The 13,285-nt window shown below is 42.6% G+C and overlaps 1 protein-coding gene across 3 annotated transcripts; it reads right to left on the bottom strand.

The window, feature by feature from the left end:
* Nucleotides 1–243: 243 nt before the first annotated feature.
* Nucleotides 244–12,129, bottom strand: Sap130 (Sin3A-associated protein 130). 3 transcript variants are annotated; one of them, XM_022804057.2, is made up of 5 exons: nt 11,967–12,129; nt 5,810–7,201; nt 3,665–5,212; nt 3,141–3,326; nt 244–2,702 (listed from the first exon to the last, which is right to left on the bottom strand). In XM_022804057.2, the coding sequence occupies exons 2-5, from the start codon at nt 7,127–7,129 to the stop codon at nt 2,553–2,555; spliced, it is 3,204 nt and encodes a 1,067-aa protein (XP_022659792.1). In that variant the 5' UTR covers nt 7,130–7,201; nt 11,967–12,129; the 3' UTR covers nt 244–2,552. The 3 variants fall into 3 exon arrangements, with proteins under 3 accessions (XP_022659792.1, XP_022659794.1, XP_022659795.1); XM_022804059.2 differs by lacking the exon at nt 11,967–12,129 and adding an exon at nt 10,543–11,949; XM_022804060.2 differs by lacking the exon at nt 11,967–12,129 and adding an exon at nt 10,198–10,512.
* Nucleotides 12,130–13,285: the final 1,156 nt, after the last annotated feature.

Genomic DNA, 13,285 nt, shown 5'->3' with positions numbered 1-13,285 from the left:
TATATATATATGTTGTGTGTATATAGCCGATAGAAAATATGGTATTTCGAGAACGTTCTGCCACGCTGTGCCACAAGTGTTTAGCTGATAATATATAACTGTAATAGGTCACCAGGGCCTAGATAGATGCACGAATAATCTAAGGGATTTAGGTATATTACAGTTCCATTTTTCTGTGAATTCCAATACATTTTGTGAGATTCCCAATAAATTTTAAATTACGCAAAGTCCAAATCAACAAGAAATAGCAGCCCGTTTTTCGTTTTCTCGGTTCTAACAAACAGTTGCACGGACCTCACGTTATCTGCATAAATATTAACAGCAAACCAGTCCTCCGCTTTTTCTTTCCCAGCAAACCGTAATATGTCAAATACTAATAATAGAAAAACGCTATTGGTATTTGCGCGTTGGGGTATGTCACACACAGCGCCAGCATGCCACAGCGCGTGCCATCGTAGCAACGACTTAACGGAGCTAGATATGGGCACAGCCGATGTACGGCATAAACCGTGTTATTTCGTCACATCCTGACCGCTCACAGCTTCATCTCGATTCGCTTCTACCAGCGACTCTCGCACTTAGCAGCAGACTATATCCAACATGTACAAATCTATACATCTATTGCATCAATATCAATATTATCGTCTATAAAATAGGATAACTGCCTCTATAGTAGAAAAGCATGTTTCCATGTTTTAAGAGTCACTTATATATGTACAGGGAGAGTCTACTTCGAGATCACAAATTGGATGAATGTTGTTGTTGTTGTTATTGTTGCTGTTGTTAGGGTAAAGGTTATTTAATCTGATATATACATATCACTCTGCTATGTTCGAGGCGAGCTGGGCTCTATTACGGTTGAGCTTAAATATACCCTAGTACGACCCGGGATTTTAAGCGCATGACGATACTTTTGTATACTTCTTTCATGTCTGCGAAAAGGCTGGGGGCATTTAAAAATGGAATGCGGCATGGCATTAATGTGGTACTCCATAGCTTCTCTAAATGCCTCCTACTTTTGCATTGGATTCGAACAGATTGACTAATTTTTGGTTAGCTATATTCGACATCCTTGGTCAGAGAGCAAAATTCGATACACAAACTCTTTAACATTTTCCGACAAACGAGCAGTGACTTGCCCGCTACTCTAAAGCCTGCATTTTAGCTTAAACAACAATTACTAATAGTATTTGCCAATTCGCACTTTAGTCACTCGCCTCACAACACCGGAGCTCTTGACATGGCCGGCCGTTAACTCCAGCTCTGAGCCAGTATCGCAGGTCGACTTTTTGTCCTGTACATGCTTGCTGTTGACATCTCGTCTTTTGTTACTTCCTGCTACTTTTTAGGTTACCGTCGTATGAAGGCATCCACAAAAGTCAGCCAGATATACTTAGAGGTATGCAAAAACCGTATACAAACGACAGTTAGGTCTTATTGGTCGGTGAACCTCTTGGTCTTGGTCTTGCTGTTTTGATACAAAAATACACAAGTATTGTAGTCGGTGACTAAGAGGGCCACAGATGAAGCTCGGCGACCTCAGTCGCTCAGAATCACAATTGTTTCTCACCCTGCACTGTCAGCTTATGAACAGAAAAAAAACTGGGCCCACAGCAGCGAGGTCATACATTGCTTCTACCTTTTTCAGTGACAGTTGGGTGGATTGATAAAAATTATCGAAACTTCAATGCCAGGTGCGTCACATAATCTATACTGGCAATAAACGTTTTGATGAGAAACGTTGAGTATAGACTTCATAAGGATATCGCTTCTGAGTTGACAAGAACCAGTTCAAATCCCCCAATACGTACAAATAGATAGCTGTCACATACATAATCGATTTGGCTACTGACTTAATCTTTGATCTGTGGTCAAATGCGATATAATTATAAGCTTTTATCGTTAAGATGCGTACGATGTACATCTAAAAAAAAATGAAAACTACATGAAAGGCGGAAGTCACTTTCATTAGAAACGAGACTGGATAACGTTGACGATGAACACAAGGAATTCTTGGGGCTTGCAGTTAACAAAAAATTGACAAAATGCTCTCGTTAGTATATATGGCAATTGAATACCAGATACGTTTTTTTTTCTGTACAAACTTTTAAGTGGTTAAAGATTTTAGAAACAATATCTGTATTAAAATTAGGTAATGACCCTATGAAAAATAGTAGTGGGTTTATATACAACTAGCTTCTATGGCTTGTTTTGAATTTACCGACATTAATATTATTGTGGGAGAGTTCATACGGTCGTAAAGTCTGCGCACTCCTCGGCGCGTAAAAGAGTATCGATTTGTACAGTTTAATCTGGTGGAACAAAAATGCAGCGCAGTAAAAACGAAATATATCTGGGGATAATGTCGTAACGGCAATGACATAGACAAAGCAACATGCGAAACCGCCTTACTATTGTCTTTAAATGACTTTTTGTTGAATATTGTAATATTCAGCGGTGAAGCCGTCAAATGGAGTTAATTCCGCAACAACAAATTCAATGAAACAGACTGCCACCTTAAACTCAAAAGTCGCGAGTCTGGCAATACATTTTCATAGCTTCTCTCGTTTCTTAAGAGGGCGCTTACTGACGTGTTTGCCAATCACATCGAGCACGCGTGGCTTGTGATCGAGAACTTTCACAAGCTGCTTTTTTACCTCGCCCACCTGATCTTGCATTATTTTGCTCCGTTGAAGGTTGCCCTGCAAGATACCGCACAATAATGACATCTTGGCATTAGGTAGTGAACCCTAACATATACAGTAAATTGAGCTTGAAATAACTAAAGTGATGCTTATCATCATTGCCGAAAGGTGGAGCTCCATCAGACAATTACAATAAATTGCTGCGAAAGAAAAATAATAAACGCTCTCTATATCTTGTGGTATAAACTCCACGTCAATGGCAAACTTCTTGTAAACCCATACCAACCACGATAAGAAAATCCTAAGAGCATACCCTTGAAGGCTTCTCTAAGTCTGGTGAGGCTTGTAATTCACAAAGAATCTTGTAAGAAATTATGTGACAATTACTTTTTAATCCACATATGTTATATCTACCAATTTCATCTTGAAGTAATATTCAGTTTTCTCGAAAGTTTTCTAGACGCGAAACTTAGACTTGATACTCGGAAAACTTACCTTTATGAGGTCAGTAATTTTATTAAACATTTTTTCATCTTCTGGTGAAAGATGAGAGGTCCCGCTACCTTCGGAGGGTCTATGGTTAGTTGAATTCTCGAACTCGTCGAGAATCTTACTGAATCTCTGGAACACATCTGACTCTATTGTCTCTACTTCTTCCACCTGACCCTTAATGTGATAAAGCTGTAACAGAAAGTTGAATAGATTATTAGTAGAAATAGAAAGTGATTCGATGTCATCTACAAGCACTGGTATTTGCTATGGGCCATGTCTACCAAGGTAATGGAAGTAGTTTAGTATTCTTTTCTTACGCAGCCTTCTTAGGTATCCGCGAAGACTACAAAGGCCAAAGACAAAATCCAATGTTACTCAAATTTGCGAAACTTTCTTTCTCTTATACCGTGTTAATATTTGTACACATATTTATAGTATTTGCAAATGTCCTCTCAAACATTTCGTTGTTGACTAATTATTATATAAACACTCTTACAGCAAAGGTATATCAAAAAAATAAAACAAACCTTCCACCCGTGTGCTCTTTGAGCGGCGCACTTTTGGTTGGCAAGCTCATTTACTGTTGGCCGCTTATCATCTCTACTCCGGACGTCTGAATGATGCACAAAATGATTGAGTCGCGCTTTCCAATTTGGCTGGAACTGTGCACCAAATAACTGCGGCCGCTGCTGCTGTGGCGGATGTTTCCCCGCTCCAGGGCTGCCCGCGGGTTCGCGTTCCACCAGAGTCTCTCCACGGCCGTTTTCTTTCCGTTTCGTTGTGATCGCGCCGGTACATATTACATTTGCGGTCTCGCCCTCGGCCATCTGCAGCAGTTGTTTTCTTGGCTTCTTGCGGGGGCTAGCTACCTGCCCATTTTGTCCTCCAAGACCAGTTATTTGTGCATGTTGATGGTGCTGAACAGTGGTGTGCTGGCTCTCTCCGCCTCCAGTCGATTGTATTATATTAACACTCGTGTTGTTATTATCTTCCATTGACTCCTGCTTAACAGACACTACCGTTGAAGACGCACTGTCATCTTTGCTAGTTTCCTTTCGCGAACTACTTATCGAAGGCGAAGGCAAACATTGGTCCGGTAACGTTGCAGGCCGTTTTCTCAAAATCGACGGTCTACTAGGGCTGCTAATGGATGGACTCCCCGTGCTTCCAGGAGCCGCAACAACTGCTGCTGCTGCTGCTGCTGGCGTAACTGACACCGACGTGATGGCAGCACCAGAAAGGGCGCTAACCGATGCTGGCGCGATGGACAGCGAAAGTGGTAGTGGAGCCGTTGGAGGATTTACGGGTGTATTTAAACTCTGCGTGATAACTTTTTCCATAAGCTTGTTAGTATGCTCGGCAGCAGTCGTGAGCTTGGCCCCACTTCCGCCGACTACGGGTTCACTCGTTACAATACGAGTTGTGGAAGAGGTAGGAACTTCTACTGGCGTCACCGTTACTCCTCCACTTGTCTCTATGGTAGTAGAAGGAACCCCTACCGTCATTGTGGAAGATGGCGTTGGTGTTGGGGTTGAGGGGTGGACGCTACCAGTTTTGTTGGCTGTAACAGATATGACGCCCGTCTGAGCGTTGGGGGCCGGATGCACTTTTGTGTCTACCGTAACCATGAGTGGTCGAGGAGCGCTAAAGGGTGCCCGCGGAGACACCGCTCGAACACCAGGTATTGTTGCTGTTGTAAGGTGCACAGGCGTGGATGTGCCACTTTGTCCACCAAAGTACGCTGGATACGTTTCGTAAGTGAGGTACGCTCCTGGTGGCATTGCGTACTGTGCAGTAGCACCTGCTCGACTTTCAGGCCCTGCCAGAACAACCGCACCAGGTGGAGCAGCGCCTTGCACCGCTCCGACCCCTTGACCGCCCACGCTTATCACTGGGAGCTGCAGGCGGGGGCCCGTTGCTGTCATAAAGCCAATAGGTTGCGGCTGCCCTTCAAGATCCGCACTTTGAGTTGACACGGTCAGTGGTTGCTGCTGGTATACCTTGGCCATTGGTATTGAAAGGTTGCTGGCGTTCGTTACTGCTGTTGTTACTTGAGTTGTTGTAACGTTACGTACCTATCCACACCAAACCAAAATGCAATAAAGTTCTCGTTAACACTATCTAAGACCATCCATTTGTATCTAACGAATCCAATGGCAGTTTCGCATTTCCGAGTCTATATTTTCAGTCAAAAAGAGTCAAGAGAAGATCAGAAATTTTAGGTGAAAAATAGTGCTATTCCACAAATGACTCCGAAAAATTGATGACATACACTATGCGTAGCGTAAATCAACGATAACCGACTAACTTACGTTGTTGTTGGAATATTGACGCTGTTTATTAGATTGAAATGGTTTCCTCTCTTACAAAACAAAAGAATAAATGTTTTTCATATACTAGGATCTCAAATATCTAAATGTGCTTGAAATACGTCTTATTAAAAAGACATACCATTTAATGTAGTTAAGACCTGCGACCCTTGGTTTTTCACTAAAAATGTTCCTAGTTCCAGACCCACTACTGCTGCTAAACATTGCCCCAGACCATATTCTTTTTTTACTGCCGGAAGGTTCTAAGAATCTCACTGACACCATATTGGAGCAAAATATCGACCAAACTATATGATACGTCAGGTCTGGCAGGCCACATTATTACAATCAGGAATTACTTACCGGCCTTTGAGATGTAGTAATTACAACGTTACTGACTCCTCCTGCTTTATTGTTGGCAACGAATACCGGTTGTGGAGTTACCTTGCCGAAATGCTGTTGGCCAGCCGCTGCAGAGGTCACTACACTTACTTTACTCGTAATTGTCACAGCCTGCGTTCCAGCTGCTACTCCAGGTACTACACCGCCTGCGATACTTACGACAGGCGCAACGCCAGCCTGGGCCGCCTGAACCACTGCCTGTGGTTGAGATGTTGTGATTGGCGTAAATGTCGTTCCGCCTTTAGTAAACTGAGCTCCTTGGTGAACTGCTGGACTCGTAGTCTTAAAGAATGTAGCCGTTGTCGGCGCAATCTTATCTCCGCCACCTGCACCGGAAACAACGGGTTGGAATATGGCAGGGGCGTAAACTGTCTGAGTCTTGTGGCTGGTGCCAGAAGCACGTGCCACGCTCGATTCAATCGTGATGCTAGGCTGGAGACCCAAATGAAGTTGCTGACCACCCTGGCTAACACCTACACTAACTCCTGGCTTGGCGACCTCGACCATCGTAACTGGTGCAAATGATCTTGTTGCAGTTAACGTGGCTCCTTGTGTTGTTCTTGTAGCTCCAACTGGTATGGTAGGAGCTAATACAACGTTCTGCCCTCCCGTTCCGGTCTGTCGTATGATGGGTGTTGCTACGGCTGTTTTTGGTCCTGCCGTAATACTCGCCACTGTTGCAGGGCCACGTGGCACATGTGAGCTAAACTGCGGAGCACGAATCAACGAGGCGTTTGGAGCAACAGTAGCTCCAGTGGCGGCATTTGCTGCTGCAGGTCGTTTAGCGGAACCACTTTGCTGTTGTTGCATAGGGACGACAGGCGCACGAGACACGTGCTGAACTACAGTTGGAGTCGCCTTAACGCTAACGGGGCTTACCCCCGTTGGAGTGATCATTTTTTGTACACCGGGCCCTACTACGGGAGTTGGATGTAATGGTCGAATTGGTGGTCGTAGGGAGGCAGTCTTGCTTGCTGCTGGGACAATCAGATGCGACGATGGCGTAAATATTGCACTTCCGGTATTCTGCGAAGCGGGAGCAGCTGAAATGACTGTGCCTGTAAGAGCAGCTGGTGGTGCAGCTGCTGCTGTTTGTTGCACTCGAGCTGGCAGCCCCGTTAAGTGACTAGTATGCGTTGCTTGCGCCAGAGATACCGATGGAAGTTCAGGAAGTGCTGGCTTTACAACGACACGTGCAAGGTCGACTGGCGTTGCCAAAGGTGCAACACGGGTTCCTCCCGTCCCCGGATCCGGGGGTTTTGTGTCCCCCCCTGACGACATATTTTTTTGTCACACGCTTATTGACACCTTTGCCGGTCTCCGAATGAGTTTTTTGCTTGTCTGTTTGTTCCTCTGAAAATCGAAGGATAAATTAAAAACGCTCTCATTAAACTACGTAGAAAACAACAATGAAATGTATGAGTTGAACCTGAAAACTCAACTTGTAAAAGGTCATCTTTCTGGGCGCCAGTCGCTTAGAACAGAAAAGCTCAAAGACACCACCCATGCCCCATATAACACGGAAATACTGATTTAGCTCATGGAACGAACAGAATACTAGAATACGTCGATATAGACTAAGATATAGTTCATTCGTCAGGATGAACTCTGTATCTAATATATATTTAACTAAAATAGTTCGCCCTATTATTATTTTTTACATTAGGCTGTTACAAACGCATACGACTGACTCTGAAGTTTAATAACCTTTGAATTAAGCGCTGTGAGTAAACTAAATTTGGTTGGTAGATACTTCAGTCTTCTAGAAGCTTGTGAGTTGAATTTATTCCAGGAGAAATGAGTTCAAAATAGAAATATCTTTTTGATCTTGAAAATCACCGTTCGGTGGTCAAACTTTGGTCTTCAAAAAGCACAGCGCTGCGGAAGGTCGTCAAAGGTTGGTCTAGACATTAGGCAAGAAGGCCTTAAGCGAAACACAATACCTGAATGGTGCAAACGCTTCAAGAATGGAGCTTGGAATGTCGAAGACCATACAGTAGGTGACTAGATGTCCCAGGCACACAAACATGTTGCCACAATCGGGAAAGCTTTTCACGAAAGCAGAACTCGGAATCTACGGGCTCGGTCGGTTAGATAACGACTTTTTTTATGATTAGAATTATAACCGAAATACTGAATATGCAGAACTTAAGTAAAAAAGTCGATACCCCATGAATTCATCAGCTGGAGATGCGTTGATTCAAGCTTCAACACAAAACGCTTGCTTTGGCAGACATCCCACAGATCATGTAACGCAAAACTGTTTATGAGAGCCACTTTAGTGGCTGCATATTCAAGTGTAAACTGTAAAAGCTTAATAAACTATGAGAAACGAAACAAAAACATAGGTTCTACACGTTCACCGGTGCAGCTCTTGTTTAATAGCGTTATATATTGGCAAACGACGTCACAATTAGAGCAAGGAACGCTTCTTTACCACTTTAGAACACATACACATTTAGATCAAGTAATCCGGACCACCTTAGTCAAACGCGCATATAGCATAGCACGTGTCGATTGCAGGGCTGAAATCAGCGATTACTGAGTGCTCCAGCGAAATGCTTACCTATCAATAGCACTATGCCTGTACCGCCTATATATATATATATATATATATATATATATATATATATATATATATATATATATACGCAAAGCTAGGCATTACATACACCGTCTAACTTTTAAACTTAAGCTTTTAAACGAGAAGCGCGCGTATGATTAGAAAATAACGAATGAGCTCAAAGAGGAACCCTGCACCAGTGCAACAGATAACAGGGCATCTGTGGAATCTTATTTTAATATGCATAGCAGCTTTATAGCTCCTCTTCATGTCCATAGGACTTCTACCCTAACTTATGTTAATCTCCCGAACATTTGTAAGACAGTTCGTTGGAGAATTGTACCAGTACATCAGTTAGCCTGCGAGGACCCTGTATGTGTGTATTAGCAGAACAATCGTCTAGAGTATCTGCTTTATGGAACTTGATAGAAACTGATACTTTGACGTTGCTCCTCGGCTGCTTACTTCAATTTTTCAGAAATCTAACGTCTCCTTACGTATTAATACCCCGGTACTGAAGCCCTAGTTAACCAACTTAGATTATACGAAGACTACAGCAAACATATTCATCTATTTATCGTATTTGAAATTATGAATGCCACATAAGATTTAGAAAACACTAGATGGCCATTGGCCGCATCTAGAACACTTGCATATCAATGTGGATTTTTAACAGGTTAAACCTTTTTTATGTCGTCTAAAAGAGGAACCTACAGTTAAACATATTCAAACAATTACTAGAAGTGACAGACCACCATTTGAAATCTTGAATTTCTGCGTAAGCCACACTTGGTAATCGTGTTCATAAATACTTGTGTCAGTTGTCGTCAGCGTCACACATTTACAATTATAGTATACGCAGTATTAGGGTCTCTTAACTTTCCCTTAGGTAGACATTTCTGCGGCGTTTAAATTCAATTTAAGTTACATAAAATGCCTTGACTATCACTGAGGTGTATGCCAGTAAAACTTCTATGATTTGACGGAATGATCCATATGCTAGTGTAATTCTAGGTCGAAACACGGAAACAGGTTATAATGGTCAGGCGGAGTATAAACGACCTTGGAGAAGAATGTTCAACCGAAGAAAGTACGCGAAGGCAACATCTTCTGCAATTAAAATTTTATCGTTGAGCGCTTATAGATATCGTCATCCATTTCCTATCGCCCTCTATTTTCCTCTTCCTTGCCAATGCCACCTTCCCCGCTCACTAAAATCCAACAACATAGTCAGTTGTTCTAGTCCCTATTAGCATATATCGGTATCAGCCTAAAAAAAGATAAAGGAAACAACGACCTCACACGTCTGGTAGTTTATATTTAAAATTACGGTAACTCAAAAAGTGTTAGTAAGGTACGAGCTGTAACCGGTTTGCTAAACACCTCATCAATTCACTACGGGTAAGTTTGGATGAGCAGTGTTCCTGCTACGTATCATCACCCTCAAAAACAGTGTCGACACTTCACAGATGACATACTCATTCCCCCACAGCATTTTACCAAGACTTACGAAATGTATTCAAATTCACCTACGGCAAACCAAAGACGCATAGGTATACAATGAGGATGATATCAGCCTATATCTAATATACATTGGAAGAGATTAGCCAATGATTATTATAAAATTTCAGAGAGCTACTAAGTACTTTGGCGAAATATATTTCAATATTAGCTCCTAGTGGCGAGTTTTTGTTTTTACAGTCGTACAGTATTAATAAGCAGCTATCATTATTTCGATGACAGATATTCTCAATTCTGGTTCGAGTAAAGTTAGTCATAACTTTACCTTTATCTTTCAATTAAATATTGTTGTGAGCCTCTACCGATTCGGCCGCAGCTTTTCATCAATACATAGAAACAGAAAAGACGTGTGGAAAGCGAAGCCAGTAATAGTGGTGGTTGCGCTGCTGACGGCAGCCGCGGCGAAGGCGCCATTGCTGACAAAGCGGAGCGCCGGCGATGCTGAGCACCAATTGTAGTTATACTAATAGTAGTACTAGTACGAACGAAAGAGGCAGCAAGCAGAAGCATATATACCAGCAGCCAACTAGCAGACCAGCCGCCGACAGGGCGGGCGTTTAGCTTCACCTCTCCTTATACAACTCACTCTCTCAGTAACTAGTTCACTCACTCGTTCCTGCATGCTTGTTAGCTCGCTTATTAACTTGTTTTTTAGTCTGTTCAGCCTAACTCTCTCGCTAAAACTGCAGCGGCAGCAGTAGCGACGATAACGACGACGACAACGTTGAACCATGGCAGACAAAACTTCCACTAGTGTCACAGCCGGTCCGGGCTACAACGGTCACAAGGATGCGCCACAAAACGAAATATGAACGGACGAAGCGATTCTACGCGTAAGCGTACTAGCACACACCTTTAACGTCTATACACAACATACAATGGTCGGAGGAAATCGATTCATTTGTTATGAGGGCAGTAGTGTAGAATCACAAGGATATACAGAATGAAATTCTCGAACAGAACGAATTTGCTTCCTTAGCGTACTTCCCGGCACATTATAGCAATAAATATTTACTTTTACACATTAACAGATCAATGTGAAACAAGCACAGAGAAGTCATCGTAGCACGGGCAGGAGCGCACGAAACGATACACACATAGGGCGCACAAAAACGAACACCCAGACGACACACACGCACACAAACACAAAACGACCGCTGTTGAGAAGGAGCAACAGAAGACGATCCCTAAATCTGTCAGCTAATCGCTTTTAAAATCGCTTTAATATAATAGTAGGTACGCCTAATGGTACAATGCAGAATATTACGATATGCCTAGTAATTTAACGGCACTACTAATGCATTTCAAGCGAACAGATCCATTTGGTCAGTTCAGAGCTATCCTATATTCGGTACTCAGTAAACTGCAACAAGGGGGCGCGAAACACACCTCAGACGGAACGACGGACAACTCAGGAGCAGCAAGAGTTTGGAACTTGTATTAAAAGAGATATCGACGCCAGTAGTCGCAGTGGGAGTAACACCAGGCATAACAAAAGCAGTGGAGGGGTAAATTAGGGGAGGTGGCGGCCACATGAACCACAAAGAAACAAACAAATGCATCCCGTTGCATCAACATAAACCAACCTAAACAACAGACACGAATTTTATTAACAACTTCACCACAGGATGAGGAATGGGTTGATGCAACCGATTTTCGGATCCTGATCAAATCCCACTCAACGTCCAGCTGACAGACGGGCAATTGGATGGGGTCGATGCTGGTTCGGTGTGTTTTCAGTTCGTTCATTGTCTTTTCGTTGGATGTCCATTCTGGTATTTCCGAAAGCTGCGAAGCTTGAAATAAACCGTCGGTTTCTGGGCTAAATTCGGGCGTGCCAGACATAAATCTTATCGATAAGCTACTGGAACTTCCAATGGCACAGACATAAGTCGCATACGTCCATACACTGGGTTCATTTGAAGTACGATTAGCCTGTACGCAGTTTTGCCGCCCGTTCGGATGGGATAGTTGCTATGTAATATAAGTAGTGGGAGACGGGACAGTGGACATGCCCGAAGTGCACAGACCTACCTGACAATAATTGGGCCGGCTAGGTTCTTGAATATAACGTCGACTAGCGGCTAGCGTACGCAAACTTTGCAATGCAGAACAACAACAACACAAGCTCCCCTTTTTCAAATGGCAGCACCAGCCAGTGGCGATTTGTTCTCACCAGTCAACCCAGTCAGCAATGCGATGCTCATTCTAGTTGATCGCAGCGCCACCTTCATGACAGACGCCTCCGAGCGGCTAAATTTGAAAAGACGATTGGCCCCGTAGCAGTCGACACCCTAGCAGCCGCGTGATCCACCGGCTTTAATAGCTTCAGAACACTTTAGTTCATTGCATTAGACTCACGCTAGAGACGAAAATAAACGTGTTGGTCGAAACTTAGGTCGTGAGCTCGTCTTTTGAGGTTTCAATTAAAGCTAAAGTCGTTCATCAGTTTTTTGCACTATCTAGCTAGCGTGCCAAATTGGTTTTGAGAGACATTACATGAAGTGTCAGACTGTTCATGCACATTTTTTCAGGCGTACGCTTCCTGTATCCTCAGTCAGCTTACCATGTACAATACCTATGCATTGCTGTAGGCACTAAGAACTTTTTGAATTTTTTTTTTTTATTTATATGGGATAGTTGTAAAATCATTTTTTCAGTGCGTTCAGAAAGAGGGTGGTTCAACAAAAAACATAAACTGCAAGCAAATTCGCGGCACATCATTTGCTCTAGCTGTTACCGACTTTGATTCACCTGATGAAAGAGTTGGTTCGAAAAATAACTCATTCGATGAATCGGTCTCAAGCAAATTATATTTGCAAGCTTTTTGTTCCTAAGTCTATACTTTTCAACTAGTTTAGTGATTTCGTCTAATGTTCGACCTTTCTACCTAGAAGTATATTCATCGTAGATCTTATGTTACAGCTATGTTCGATATCCTTTTCCATCCTTGATCAAAAAATCTTTTACTGTAAAAGAAAACAATTTCAGTTATTATATTTGGGTTATTATTGCTAAACGTGAAGTAAATTTTCAGTAAATTATGCTAGGATGATAACATTCCATTTGTAAAGAGCACATTTTTATACCTAGACCTTTTCCCCTTAATTATTATACATAGCAGACCCCACATCGGCACTTGCCTCGACCATACGTGGGTCACTTAATCTGCATTGTTCGCCACTATTTGACCTCGTGTCTTCAATGCCTTTAGCTTATCTCAATACTAACTTGTTACGTCTTACTTTCTTATTTCCACTTACCACTCTCAAATCACTTCCTCCCCACTGTATGCGGTCGATGCGGATTACGTTGTATTACTAATTGCAATAAAAAATTATCAGTCTCCAAGA

The sequence above is a fragment of the Varroa destructor genome, unplaced genomic scaffold (genome assembly GCF_002443255.2).
Source record: "Varroa destructor unplaced genomic scaffold, Vdes_3.0 BEIS01000004.1, whole genome shotgun sequence".
NCBI classification, from domain to species: Eukaryota; Metazoa; Arthropoda; class Arachnida; order Mesostigmata; family Varroidae; genus Varroa; species Varroa destructor.
This window is presented reverse-complemented; position numbering and strand designations above follow the sequence as displayed.